The sequence below is a fragment of the Etheostoma spectabile genome, unplaced genomic scaffold (assembly GCF_008692095.1).
Source record: "Etheostoma spectabile isolate EspeVRDwgs_2016 unplaced genomic scaffold, UIUC_Espe_1.0 scaffold00007331, whole genome shotgun sequence".
In the NCBI taxonomy this organism is placed as follows: Eukaryota; Metazoa; Chordata; class Actinopteri; order Perciformes; family Percidae; genus Etheostoma; species Etheostoma spectabile.
Window position 1 is genome coordinate 35,027 of NW_022603478.1, and position 14,864 is coordinate 49,890.

Genomic DNA, 14,864 nt, shown 5'->3' on the forward strand with positions numbered 1-14,864 from the left:
TAGCAGGACGTAGCAGGACGTAGCAGGGCACTGCAGTGTAGCAGTTGAACATGGCATCACAGAACGTGTAGCGGGACCATGGCAACAGCTGCTACCCTGATTTTGGAGCCTCTCTGATCCAAGGGAACATGCTGGGGAAAAAAGAACATAAGGACTCCGGGGAATGACTCCTATCTCTCATCTTTTTAAGACTTGCAACAGTAACAGCTTGTAACTGGCTAATTTGTTCCCCTTTATTAAAAAACCCAGCACTCCTAAATGGGGGGAGGCCGATAACTGATCCCTTGGCAGAGAGCTTTGTCCATCCATCCTATTCAAGTTATTTGCTGGGCAGCCTAAACTGTGGTATGGTGTCCAGGCTTTATCAGTTCTTAGAGATATCTGGCTGCTCTGCTCTTCCTATTGAGAGGCTCTGGGTATCAATCTCGACTGGCATGATGTATGTTCTAAAATCCCAGATGTATCACGCAATCCAGACCATCAGCAGATTCACTACAACTTCATTCAGGGGACATATCTCACATTTGCATTTCTCTCATGACTTTCACCTTTTTGACTTCAGTTACATTTTTTTTATTTAAAGAAAAACAAACCACCCATGTTTGGTCTCACCATAAAGCCCAACCTTGACTCGCGGCTTATTGACTTGTGTTGACTTAAGTTTTTTATGTTTTTGACACTTGGTTTTGTGTTTGATCAGTTAAATCACATGTCTTCAGGGCATTAGGGGTGGATATTTAACTGAGGCAGAGATCAGACTGACATCCAGACGGACGAGGAACAAGGAACGAGACTACTCCACTACTTCACCTGAGGTGAGTCCCGTTTGTCTCTCTGTGTTTCAACAGAACAGAAAAGGACATTTAAAGGTTTCAAATTTCAGTTTAAAGATCTCAACACTTTGAGCTGCTCTGAGATCTTCATCAGGCATAATAACTAAAAAACACCTGCACTTTGAATCAACTACCCGACCAAGTTCTTGTTTTATGATGGTAAAGGTCATATAACACCATCATCTTTGGATTGAGAACGGGTTGTATGTATAATTGTTCCTATGTGTGTCATTAGATTATATTCCAGTTGCAGAGTGCTGTGAGAGCCTGAACCATGCGTCCTGTTGTGGTTACTGCCATCCTTCTTCTGGTGGTGCTGATGTCCATGTCGGACTCTGCAGCCGGTAAGAACACACAGCAACTAAATAATCAGTCTACACAGACAACGGGAACAAGACGTGGCTGGGTTGGTTCAGTGGGTAGAGAAGGTGGACATACTGAGAGGCTTATGCCTCGACACAGAGTCCAGTGCTCGAGTACAACCTGAGACCATTTCCTGCCTTTCTTCCCTCTCTCTCTCTCTCTTTTCTAGCTTAGCTGTCCTGTCAATTAAAGGCAGCAAATAAAATAATGAATAAAATAATCTTTTAAAAAATACTAAAGAAACAAATAATTGACAAAACGTCTTCTTTCTGTGATACAGGGGGTCCTGCAGAAATGTGTAAGACCGAATATCCGTTCACACCGTGTAGGAAGAACGTCGGTGAAGGCTGGGCCCAGTACGGAAAAAACCTCTGCGTGAAGGCGTTCTTTAATAATCCGCATTTGGGTCATTCTGAGGCAGAGGTGATAAAACACACACACCTGACTACAGACAGTAAATGTGACCTCATCATGTTCAGACAGTCTTTCAAGTTCAGCAAAAGATGACTTTCTTTTTTGTGACTTGTGAAGTTTAATAGTATTTTATATAAGTATATTCTGATTACTGAGGTACAGCTATGGAGGGTCATCTAACCCAGTATTCAAAATTTAAAGAACAATAACAAATACATTTGATGTTTTGGGCAAAGAAAATAATGAAAGGTGAAAGAATTTTTTGGAGTGAGAGAAAAGCCGAAAATGTGTTTTCTGTCTCCTCTGAGCAGAGGTTAGGGATTTTCTGAGTTGAACAAGAATAAATCAAATAAGTGAATTAACATGAAAAAGGATGAATTATCCGTGGAGACTAATTCTCCTGATTTGTGTTCATTTCAGATGGCCTGTAGAAAATTCCCAAAGGGCCATCTGGTATCGATCGACAATGTAGAGGAAAATAATCAAGTCCAATGTGCCATGTACAGAGCCACCACCGGAAAAGCTCACTACTGGATTGGAGTCTACACTAAGCTGGTAAGCAGTACATTTTTGTGAAGGTGTCTTCACAAACATTCTTCACAAGTCTTAGTTCAATAAGACTTCATAAGTCTTAGTTCAATGCATTCTAATGAACAAGTTTGTATGATATTGCTAAAACTTATGCACAATTCATTTAATATACTACAAAGTTATGGTGGCTGCTGGCCCATCACATAAAGATTAGTCACATGACAGTTGTGTTGTCTAGCTGAAAAAATAAGATTCTGAACCAGGTCCAGATCTGCGTGAGGTCATAAACACCTGTTTCCAGGATGAAAGTCTTAACTTCTCCTGGACACAAACACGGCTCCCCCGGTTGAAAGCCCTGTGTATAAACTTATATATGTATAAGCAATATTTAAAATGCATTTGGTTGTAAAAGTTATTTTCTTTTTTTGTGTCTTTACTTCAAGTAATGTGTGCTTTGATTTCAATTAAACTTAATATTACGTCTCTGTCTTCCCTTTAATAAATGTAAAATCAGAGAGATAAGATTTGCATACTTTCATTTGAAAAAATATCCTACCTTTAATAGTATCCTACCTTTAATAGTAATAGAAAATGTACAGTTCAAACCTGTCAGCCAACAAATAACCGTTGGTAGTTGGAAGCAGGTAATTGGTGACAGAGTGGAACGTTAATCTGATGATAATTGGCCGTTTGAACAAATAGTCAACCTCAGGCAATCATTTGTTTTCTGTTGGTCTTTTTAGGTTGGAAGAACGAAAAAGTGGGCTTGGACGGATGACAATTTTGTTCGTTATACCAAGTGGGCTCGTGGCCAGCCTGACAACTTTTTGTTCAGAGAGGACTGCGTTGAGATGAACTATTGGGGTAAGTAAACACATGGTTTAGGAGGAGAGGTAGTAGGTTATAAGAAATTGATTAATTTTTTATTGATAGATTTTACCTCAGACAAGATAAGAGATGCTATGATGAAGGAGTGTAGTTATTAAAGCAGCACAACAAACAGGTCAAAGTAGAGGGGTATGAAGGAAGAACAGGACCCTCATCTTTAACTGCATACGATCTGTTCTACTCAGAGAATATGATTAATCCATTTCTTCGTGTGATTGAGAGTTGGGAACATTTAGAACTTCTCCAGACCATGAAGACCAACAAACCCTATACAGGATGTGCTTCCTACTGACTCTGATTAACATGTTTCTTTCAGACTGGGGACTCTGGAACGATGCATACTGTAAGGAGAAGAAGCCCTACGTGTGTGAAGTTATTATCAAAGATGACTAGGATATCAGCAGTTGGCTCAGTCAGGTTCAATGGTAACCACTGCAAGCTTTTACATTTACTGCAATAAATATTCAGCATCAGAAAACATGTTGATGGTTCCTGTTTCTTTTCCTGTTTGTCACTGATCCATCTGTCCTCATGTTCTAGGGATGTCAGGGAATTACTAGCCAACACTGAAAAAAAGAACATGTTGGATTAACTTAATTCAATAGTGGACATTGGTTGCACACAGATGTTTTGCTTTGGCAGCAGATTAAACAATTGAGTTAAATTAACACAAGTTATTCATGTTTAATAAACCTGTGTATTTTGTGTTGATACAGAGTGATTGAAACATGTTTTGATAAAGTAATTTGTGCTCTTGGAACAGTTTAACCCTTCACACTTTTGTCACTTCATTTCAACACTATTCAAAAATTTTTACTCCAATACTATTTGGTCACTTAAATACTACACGTTTTTTTTCATATTACATATTATATTATATATATATTATATTATTAGTATATTCTAGTGTCATTACACTATTTTTTGGCACTAAAACAGATTGTGTTGTTCTCTGAAGATGGTTGCCTATAACCGCTAGTAACCTTTCAAAATAAAATGTCTAATTTCACTGCAGTGACAATAGGTAAAGAATTGAACTGACATTACTGTTTTACTGTAAAACAAATCAACAGTGAACAAGTAACGTCAGTTTTTCAGTGTTTTACCATCTCACAGTCACAATGAAAATTGGACCTTTTTCTTTTGAAAAAGGTTACTGGCAACCATCTTTGAGGAGAACGATACAAACATAATGTTCAAGGTTTAAGTGTCACTTACAGACACAGGTAAATATTTCAAAACTGTTCCGCTGCCTTCAGTCCGGCCGTGAATTCACCCTGTACATACAATGGCCGCCGCATAAGTGTACACCCCCATGCTTAAAAAGAGGATTAAAAAAACATCTTTAGGAAATTGATCTTAATGCCTTAATTAAAAAAAAAAATAGGAAATCCAACCTTTAAGGACACCAATTGTCTTTGTGAATGAAAAATGTATTTTAAATAAATAAAGGACTGTGTCAACATCTGAAATCAGAATCAGAAATTCTTTGCAGAGGGGGATTCAGGGAACACAGCCAACAGACAAACACTAACCTTCACACGCTTTACAAGATGGCCACTGCTGCGTTGCATATGTCTCAATTTTCAGTGTTTGTACTGGTATGTTTTGTCATCACATCAGCCCTGACGTCAAACGATTGTGTCTCTGCTGCTCGGACATATGATCGACGCTCGTTGTTGGACATCAGAAAGTCAATGGAAGGACTCTTTGATAGTTGGGAAAGTTACAAACTTTTTCACCCCCTGCTCGTCGGCCCCCCGGCTTCTGTTTACGACCAGGGGGCCTGGAAATCCCAAGAAGAGACCGAGGAGAAGGGGCTGCAGAGCTGGCGCTCAGGTCAAGATGCGGCGACTTTCCTGGATGGGTGTGCGCTGGCCTCGGTGCGGGGAGCGGTCTCGTTCTCTCTCTCTCCCCCCCCCCTCCAACATGCGGGTGAAGATGCTTCCCCGCCGCAGCTCTCTTGGATGTCTCCCCTCGTTGGATGGGAGAGCCTGCTGTCCTGCACAGCAAAAATTGGAGTGTTGAAATTTCAGGGTTAAACTTTTCTGAGTTGATTTACACTCCCAGAGTGTCATTTTAACACATTTTGATTTAAATGGTGTTCAGTGTTAGAGTTATTTGACAGAGTTGATCCGGTCAGTGTTAACCATAGACCGTTAAATACAGTCTATGGTGTTAATCGACTCTGCAGAGACGTAATTAAGCTCCGCCCATGCATTTCCCTTCTCCGGTTGGAGACAGAGGAGACGAGTCAGCGCCATTTTCTACCTCCCATACAGTACCACACGGTAAGTGCATTTACCTCAAACTTACTGAAACAATTATCAATTGATGTTGAGAATTTTAGTATGAACAATGAAACTTCTACAGAGAAAGTATGACTTACAAAACCGTGTTTGTTACCAAGACTGAACAGAAAAACTGAACTCACTTAAGATATGTATATCATTTTTTTAAAGGCCTCCAAATAGTGTTAAAGGCCCTTTTTTTGGTAATTTTTAGTATTCACTGTTTTTTTACCTCTATTTTTTTCAGCTCAAGTGATGACGTAACATTGGGTAGAATAGCCTCGGCCTAGTACTAGAACTATGGCGACCGACTTGGATGAGGAATAGGTGGAAAGGCCAGCAGCCCTGTAATTTAGAACTTGCAAGACGTGCGAGGGCAAATGAAGAATTGGGGAATTCTCCTGTTGAGTTAAACTGTCATTTAGCAATGCAGCACTGCCAGCGCAGCAGTGCATACAATAATAACAGTTTTTTTGTTACTGTCAGTGAATAACACCGAGTGAAAGTCAGCGTTTTCTTTCTATCTAGTGACAGTGATCATGTTGTTAGTTCAGTTTAGTAGTGGTAAACTTTTCTAGATCTAGGAATTGAAGACATCATGCTCTCTCCTTTAAATTGACAGAAACGCCAAATTTTTAAATACATCCACATGGAAGCTTTTTTTGGGCATGTGCGTCGAAAGACATATGAACCCAATTGGCCACATGGTGGTGCTGTACTAATTATCATCAGATTAACTTTCCACTCTGTCACCAATTACCTGCTTCCAACTACCAACGGTTATTTGTGGGCTGACAGGTTTGAACTGTACATTTTCTCAACTATTAAAGGTAGGATATTTTTTTCTAATGAAAGAATGCATATCTTATCTCTTAGAGATTTACTATTTGTGGTTTAATTGAAATCAAAGCACACATTACTTGAAATAAATACAAAATAAGTAGAAAATAATTGAAATTTTTTGCCACCAAATGCATTTTAAATATTGCCATCTCAAAGTTTATACACAGGGCTTACGTTATTGCCTACTTAAGCAATAACGTAAGGTTAAGGTAACGTAAGGTTACGTTAAGGTTGTTGAAGTCTCTGATCCAAGGCCAATATTTGGCCATTTGGCCTCATGTGAGAATACCACCGATGGTGGTTCAGACATGACCTGTCTGAGTCTGGGAAAAAGGTCTGTTGCAAAGTCTTCTCTAGAACTCATTTGTCCTAAGCTGCTCCCATGTGCTGCTGCCAGGATGACCTGGAGGTTCACTTTACTGACACTGGGAGAACTTTTTATAAATGATTGTTGGCAGTTGGACGGTCAAACCTGCATAAAGACACTCAGCAGCACCTTGTTTCCCACGACATATTAGAGTAAACTGTTGATCTTTCGGTTGCCTCTCATTAGGAAATTAGTTTACTCTAGGTCTCCTCCTCACCCTGAAGTGTGTGCAGAGATGGACATGTTGAACCTGTGTTTGTCCTCAGCAGCTCTGAATCACCCTTGGGTCTGACCGAGGTTTCTGCCTAAAAGGAAGTTTTATGGTCCTGACCCTGGACCTGCTATGGTCTTGACCCTGGACCTGCTATGGTCCTGACCCTGGACCTGCTATGGTCTTGACCCTGGACCTGCTATGGTCTTGACCCTGGACCTGCTATGGTCCTGACCCTGGACCTGCTATGGTCTTGACCCTGGACCTGCTATGGTCTTGACCCTGGACCTGCTATGGTCTTGACCCTGGACCTGCTATGGTCTTGACCCTGGACCTGCTATGGTCCTGACCCTGGACCTGCTATGGTCCTGACCCTGGACCTGATTTTGTCCTGACCCTGGACCTGCGTTTGTCATGACCCTGGACCTGCTATGGTCCTGACCCTGGACCTGCTATGGTCCTGACCCTGGACCTGCTATGGTCCTGACCCTGGACCTGATTTGGTCCCTACCCTGGACCTGCTTTGAACCTGACCCTGGACCCGCAATATTTATGGACTTCAGCAGCAGTGACAACGCCATGATCATCTGACTCTTCATTATCCACTAAAACATGACTTTTTACACAGTTCAACAGTTCAGTAAAATTGAATTGAAAATTGAAGTTCATAATATTGTTTCTGCCACACTGCGATAATGTCATCAGGACCACGCACACATCTATACTAGAGGGAGAGAGAGATGTCTCATAGTGTTTTAATATGGCGAAGTGTATATTTAAATCTAGCATTACTGCATTTCTTATTTCCAAACAGGGGGCCACGCCTGCTTTTGCCTGACTCAGCTGATTTTTTTAAAAGCCTTTAAGGCCTCTGCATGCAGCTCTTCTACATACTCCTTCTAACCTGGCTTAGCATGGCACACTTTACCCTATAAATAGAGGCTCAGTCAGCTTAAATGCCCCAAAAAATCATCTTTAAATGACATAAATAACTTTGGGACTCTAGTAACATATACAAACATATGCGTACTACATTTTTCATCAGTTTCAAAGTCGTTAATTTGCACACCTCGATAGAGATATTAAAAAACAAAAAGCAAAGATTAGAGTCTGAAAGACAAGGTGTGTACAGCTGTTTCTGTTTCTAGTAGATCTCAGTCTGATGAAGCACAGTCGGATGGTGCTGGTGGTGTCTGTCCACACCCAGGAAGACACAAGATGGCGCTCCAACACCACAACACACAGAGAAGTCACTACTTTAACCCTCATGTTGTCCTCATGTTGTCCTCATGTTGTCCTCATGTTGTCTTCATGTTGTCCTCATGTTGTCCTCATGTTGTCCTCATGTTGTCCTCATGTTGTCTTCATGTTGTCCTCATGTTTTCCTCATGTTGTCCTCATGTTGTCCTCATGTTGTCCCCATGTTGTCTTCATGTTGTCCCCATGTTGTCCTCATGTTGTCTTCATGTTGTCTTCATGTTGTCCTCATGTTGTCCTCATGTTGTCCTCATGTTGCCCTCATGTTGTCCTCATGTTGTCCCCATGTTGTCTTCATGTTGTCCTCATGTTGTCCTCATGTTGTCCCCATGTTGTCTTCATGTTGTCCCCATGTTGTCCTCATGTTGTCCTCATGTTGTCCTCATGTTGTCCTCATGTTGTCCCCATGTTGTCTTCATGTTGTCCTCATGTTGTCCCCATGTTGTCCTCATGTTGTCCTCATGTTGTCTTCATGTTGTCTTCATGTTGTCCCCATGTTGTCCCCATGTTGTCTTCATGTTGTCCTCATGTTGTCCTCATGTTGTCCCCATGTTGTCTTCATGTTGGACCTGCATCGTCATAGCGATGTGTTGATAGCGTTGTTTTCTTATTGTAACTCGACATCGACGTTGCTATCAGCCGGAACATGAGCTCTATTACAACTTATTGCTTATTTCAACATGTCGGTCATTTGTTGGTAGGTGACTCGATCCCTTTTGTCTAGAAAAACTCTGTTCGCAAAGGTTTGTTTGAATGTTGAATGTCTGAAATGAATGGAAACACCTTAAAATGTCTCAAACCAGTCCGACACACCAGTCTGACCCTACAACAGCGTCATGTGACCTCATCACCAGGTTTTTATCGGCTGTAAAGCCGTCGGGTGGAGACACACTTTCACCGGATTCATTTACAGAAGTTCTTTTACCCAACTTCTGATGAGTTGATAATTAGTGGATGGAAACTTAACCCCGGGGGCCCTGAGGCCATTTTTACAGTTTAATGTCCGTCTGGATTTATTTTATAATAACTTGTAAAACATCAACCCTGTTGTCCACAGTCAAGATATGAACATCATGTTTTTAGGACAAACTGGGTTATTGGAATATTTGGGTTGCAGTGAGGTCACTTGCATGTTCAAAATGGTTGTAGGGCCTTAAAGATAAATAAATAAATAAATAAATAAATGAATCTTCCAGATATGTATTGATATCACAGACATATAAGTAAAACCTCTAAAACACTTCTCATATGTCTTGGGAGTCACACACTGAAGAAATAATCATTATAACTTATACAGTTGACAAAATACATGCATTTTTTCCAAAAAAGTCCAGACGTTTTGCTCTCATGACATTTACTTATGCCAATAATAACATAATAATGTCATATTTATTGATATTACACCCACACCAATGTTACACAAGCAAATATGTGTCTAAATAGTGCATCATTTGGCCTTCCATAGAGTATATAGGCATTTTTGTCCCCTCTGGCCTTCCATACAAGAGGGGTGCCTTTATCTCCCATATATGGGCATGTACTTCCTGAAAAATAGACAGGACAGACAGAGAGAGAGACGGATGAGCGAGCCAGCGGCAGAAATGAGCCAAAACGCGATGAATTATGGACATAAAGTGGACCAATCTTGGATATAACAGTATGGATTTAAAGCCCAAAGAGGCTGAAGTTCCAGGCTGGATAGAAAACCCCCTGTAGAGGCTAGAAAGACCCGGAAAAGACCGCCGTAAAGCTGAAAACGTCAGGATTCAAACGAAACCAAAAGTGAGTAAATCGCTCGTATGGTTCAAAAGTTATTAAACTATGAATCGTGGGCGAGTGTCTCGGGCTCAGAGGGTTAACTTCTGTCCAATCGTGTCCTGACCCTGGACCTGCTTTGGTCCTGACCCTGGACCTGCTATGGTCCTGACCCTGGACCTGCTTTGGTCCTGACCCTGGACCTGCTTTGGTCCTGGACTTGCTTTGATAAACACTCAACAAATGTCTCCTGCAGACTCCCTGGTATTGTCCTGAGAGACAGAGTCTCTCCATCAGGGAGGACACACAGGGATGGGATTTTAAAAGTCATACAACCTGAAAAACATTGTGAATAATTATTTGAATAATAATAATAATAATGCATATTATAGAAGGATATATGAAATCATGCTTAAATGTGATTTTCCCTTTACATTGGTTTCAGTTGGACTCGGCTTAGTGAAACCTGCCAGCTGTGTCTCCACCTTTTCATCATCAGCTTTTTTTTTTACCACTAATTTCCTTTTTCCAAAAGCTTCACAGTGCCAGGAACATTTAAAAAAAAAAAAATATAGAGGAGCACATTGCTCCAGATTTCATCACCTTAATGAGTTCAGATGAAACAAAAGAGCTGAATATGAAGATTATTTAGAGTCAGTTGGCAGCGTTGGTTAGCCTGCGGTGAAGAGCCTCCGGAGCGCTTGACTCATTTCAACGGAGCGATACCGTGCACCCGCTCCAAACTCCTGGTCCTTCGCCCTCACGGTGAACACATCAACATAGAGGGCGGCTGTGGCTCAGTGGTAGAGCGGTTGCCTGCCGGTTGGAAGGTTGGGGGTTCGATCCCTGTCCCTGCAGTCCCGTGTCGAAGTGTCTCCTTGTACCGGCAGCCTCGGCCACAGTGTATGAATGTGTGTGACGGTGAATGTTTCCTTAATGATGTAAGAGCACTTTGAGTAGTTCTTAAGACTAGAAAAGATATATAAATGCATAGTGCACATTTACATCAAAATAAAGTGACAAACGTTGAAAACAAAGTGTTGAAAAAAGGGACAAAAACATTAGAAAAAGTGTTGATTTTCAATTTTGACGGGAAAACAACACAAGGGTTAATACCTGATATTCTCCATGAATCCAAACCTGATCAGTGGGACTGCTGCAGACACAATGAGAAATAAAGTGGTCAGTGCCTCCTGACAATCTGAAACCTGGAAGCATAGCTTAACAAATAGTACAATTAACACATTTTGGTACAGAAGGAGAGTGTCCTCCCCCCCCCCCCCCCCCCCCCGACAAACACCCACAACAGTCAGCAAGCAGCAATTACAACTTATATTTACATTATACTGTATGTTACTGTAATTATTACAGGAGGAAGTAGGATGACGAAGTTTAAGAGCCCCAATGCTCTGCGTAAGGAGGCAGTCTGTTTGTTTTTTGGGTGGGGGGGGGGTGGATGGGTCAAACAAACCCAGGACTTTCCCTCAGGAGACTGGGGTTCATGTCCCGTTTGAGTTTTTTAACTTTGGAGCTGGCCTCTGGCCCCCCTATACCCGATACCCCGATGTGATTGGTGCAGCTCGCCTCTGGCCCCGCCTACACCAGATACACCGAGCCGGGTTGTTTTTCTCTGAAGGGTTTCCCCCCCCCCCAATCTTTGCACTTTACAATTTTCAATTTTATCTTTTGAATCTTGAATTTGGAAATCGCGATTTGACATTTTAAGATTCAACTTTTCAATTTTTATTTAATGTTTTTCATTGTGACTTGACCCTTGTCAATGTAAACGAGGAGGAGAAATCATTACTATTTTTTTCCTATTTGTCACAAGGTCCGTAGGTTTGAATCCGACCTGCAGCCCTTTGCAGTGCGTCCCCCCCCATCTCTCTCCCCCTTTCACGTCCACCCTCTGTCCCTATGATAAAGGGTAAACAGCTCATGTTGCTGTATGGTGTCAACAGTTATCTTCAGTTATTATTGGCTGTGCGGTTTCTTCCTGAGACTATTCTGCAGAGTTCCCGTCGCGAGCTCAGCGCTGCCCGAGACGACTGTCATTGGTTTGAAGAAATGCAAACAACCCAGAGCATTTTTCTCCTATCCCAGAATGCATCTGTGTTGTACCCAGAGCTCACTCCACAGCGCTGTGGAGATAGAACTGGCAATGCAAGAGCACCCCGCCATTACCTCATCAGTTAGGGTTAGAAAGATGTAAGATTTGGACAGCTAGAGAGAAGAAGAAATACATTTCCAGCTGACAAAACACACACACACACACACACACACACACACCACAGCCTCTTTCCTGCACAGATCAGCGGAGTATAGAGCAGAAGTTTTCTCAGTTATCTGAGGAAACAAAGCTTCATGCTCTCAGAATAACAGCGTGCGAGTCATCATCGCACTAACAGCTCACTTCAATAATTCAGCGCCCCTCTGTTAGCATGAATTATTGAGTCTGGGGACTGTGTCCTGCACTGTGAGTATTTCTCGTCTTATCTAAGACGATCAGCGTCTGAATCGGGATGTGATGAACTTTACATCAACTGAAATTCCTCGTAGGCAGGTTGGTTGGGGGGGGGGGGGGGGTTGGGGGGGTGGATGGGTCAAACGCAGGACTTTCACCCAGGAGAGAGCGGGGGTGGTGTCCCACGCGTGTTCTTAACCGTCCCGTTACTCCTGCGTTTCAGGGAACCGTAAGCCCCCCCCACGACCTTTCCTTTAACCCTCCTGTTGTCAAATTAAAATGTCAAATAAAGTGTGAAAAGATGTCAAAAAATTCAAAAAATGTCAAAAAATAGGCGTGTAAAGCTTTCTTATTGGAAAACCAGAAAGAGGTCGTACCTCTATTAGTTATCCTACCGTAGAGTTATAAAATGAATAGGCCCTGTTAAGAACTGTTGACATACGACCCAATATCTTTATGCCTTAAATTTGTTGTGCTGTGCTACAAAACTTAAAGCTGCATTTCTCTATCTCAGTGTTTGAGTCAGGACTGTCAGCACTTTCATTTGATGTAACATAACTCAGTGATGTGTTTAGTGGCTGTGTGTTTTTACCTGCAGTAGGCCTATCCTGTCCATGGTCTCCGCCGTGTGCCTGCATCCAGTGTCACCCGTGCCCAGGTGGTCCTGTCTGGTATTGTGGATTTTGTTCTTGTTTTTTTGCTTGTGGAGCGTGTACATGTGTTCCAGTTTTAATGTTGAAGTCTCAGTACTGTTTTGACACTGTTTTGGTCGAATAGCGATTATTTTGTGGGGTTTCTGGTGAGACAACGCTTGTTATATAACGCTAAAGGAGATGACCAAGCGTGTTATAATACAGCCCGATCCGGTTGGGGAGAGTTCTAGCCCGACCAGGCTCCTCTCTTTACCCTGTCTCTTCTAGTTTTGCTGTAATAGTTTTAGACAGCTGGGGACTGAGCTCCTCTCTCCTCTATCTTTCCATCTTTCTATTTATGTGCATCCCTGTCCCAGAAATGCTTGTTACTAACCTAGTTACTAACCTAGTTACTAACCTAGTTACTAACCTAGCTCTGGGGAGTCATTCCCCGGAGTCCTTATGTTCTTTTTCCCCAGCATGTTCCCTCGGATCAGGAAATCTGGGTAGCAGCTGTCGCCATGGTCCCGCTCCACGTTCTGTGATGCCATGTTACATCCTGCTACATTGCAGTGCCCTGCTACGCCCTGCTACGTCCTGCTACGTCCTGCTACGTCCTGCTACGTCCTGCTACGCCCTGCTACGTCCTGCTACGTCCTGCTACGTGCTACGTGCTACGTCCTGCTACGTCCTGCAACGCCCTGCTACGTCCTGCTACGTCCTGCTACGTCCTGCAACGTCCTGCTACGTCCTGCTACGTCCTGCAACGTCCTGCAACGTCCTGCTACGTCCTGCTACGTCCTGCTGTGCCTTGTAATGCCGCACAGTGCCCTGTTATGCCATGAACTACTACAATGAACTGCTACAAACTACAATTTTTTCTATTTTTGTTATTTCCACTAACCCCAACCGGCCCGTCAGACACCGCCTACCAAGAGCCTGGGTCTGGGTCTGGGTCTGGGTCTGTCTGAGGTTTCTGCCTAAAAGGAAGTTCTTCCTCTCCACTGTGCCCTGTTGCTGCTCTGGAGGAAACTACTAGAACTGTTGGGTCCTTGTAAATTCTGGAGTGTGGTCTAGACCTGGTCTATCTGGAAAGTGTCTTGAGATAACTCTTGTTATGAATTGATACTATAAATAAAATTAAATTGAATTGAATTATGACGCTAAAGGAGACGACCAAGCGTGTTTTAACAACGACAAAGGCACCTGACCAAGCATCAGTATTTTATAAGATGGGAGTGAGAATGTGTGTGTGTGTGTGTGTGTGTGTCAAAAATCTCTTGTCATGCAGTGTGTTGTTAGTTCCATTGGTGCACCGCAAGTCAGTGAGCTTCCTGTAATGAGACATGCCCCCCCCACCTCCACATGACTCACTAATACAGTGTCACAATCATTTCATCACACCCGGCTCTGATGAAACGCAAACTACAAAGGGGAGCTTTAAAATTATAATGCCGCGCATTAGCACTCACTGAATATTTCCCTTCTTTTTAACTAGATGCATTTTAATAAGACACACTGCATTCATTTGCATTTCCTGCCCGTGTTAGAGAGGATGTTTCAGTAGAAGTTCCAATGAAGATGTTTTTCCACTTACTCTGAAATTATTTCACCTGTTTAGTTATAAATAACCGCTCAATATTAATGTTTTCCCCCCTCCATTTTTATTTCCGCCATTATGGGACCATAGGGCTGTGGGACCATAGGGCTGTGGGACCATTGGACTCTGGGACCATTGGGCTGTGGGACCATAGGGATGTGGGACCATTGGACTCTGGGACCATTGGGCTGTGGGACCATAGGGATGTGGGACCATTGGGCTGTGGGACCATAGGGCTGTGGGACCATAGGACTGTGGGACCATAGGACTGTGGGACCATAGGGCTGTGGGACCATTGGGCTGTGGGACCATAGGGCTGTGGGACCATAGGGCTGTGGGACCATTGTACTGTGGGACCACAGGGCTGTGGGACCATTGTACTGTGGGACCACAGGGCTGTGGGACCATTGGACTG

General features: G+C 42.7%; 1 protein-coding gene across 2 annotated transcripts; it reads left to right on the forward strand.

Moving 5' to 3' along the window:
- The first annotated feature begins 706 nt into the window (after window positions 1-706).
- Window positions 707-3,509, forward strand: LOC116678418 (C-type lectin BpLec). 2 transcript variants are annotated; one of them, XM_032508347.1, is made up of 6 exons: window positions 707-815; window positions 1,069-1,177; window positions 1,477-1,619; window positions 2,031-2,165; window positions 2,885-3,005; window positions 3,346-3,509. In XM_032508347.1, the coding sequence occupies exons 2-6, from the start codon at window positions 1,108-1,110 to the stop codon at window positions 3,420-3,422; spliced, it is 546 nt and encodes a 181-aa protein (XP_032364238.1). In that variant the 5' UTR covers window positions 707-815; window positions 1,069-1,107; the 3' UTR covers window positions 3,423-3,509. The 2 variants fall into 2 exon arrangements, with proteins under 2 accessions (XP_032364238.1, XP_032364239.1); XM_032508348.1 differs by having other exon boundaries at window positions 760-815; window positions 1,489-1,619.
- The last annotated feature ends 11,355 nt before the right edge of the window (window positions 3,510-14,864 follow it).

What these genes read in the sequence shown, in the direction of transcription:
- LOC116678418 (XM_032508347.1), top strand. Translation starts at nt 1,108, where the DNA reads ATGCGTCCTGTTGTGGTTACTGCCATCCTTCTTCTGGTGGTGCTGATG. An exon ending in CATGTCGGACTCTGCAGCCG is followed by an intron (nt 1,178 to 1,476) that starts GTAAGAACACAC and finishes TCTGTGATACAG; the next exon opens with GGGGTCCTGCAGAAATGTGT. An exon ending in TTGGAGTCTACACTAAGCTG is followed by an intron (nt 2,166 to 2,884) that starts GTAAGCAGTACA and finishes TGGTCTTTTTAG; the next exon opens with GTTGGAAGAACGAAAAAGTG.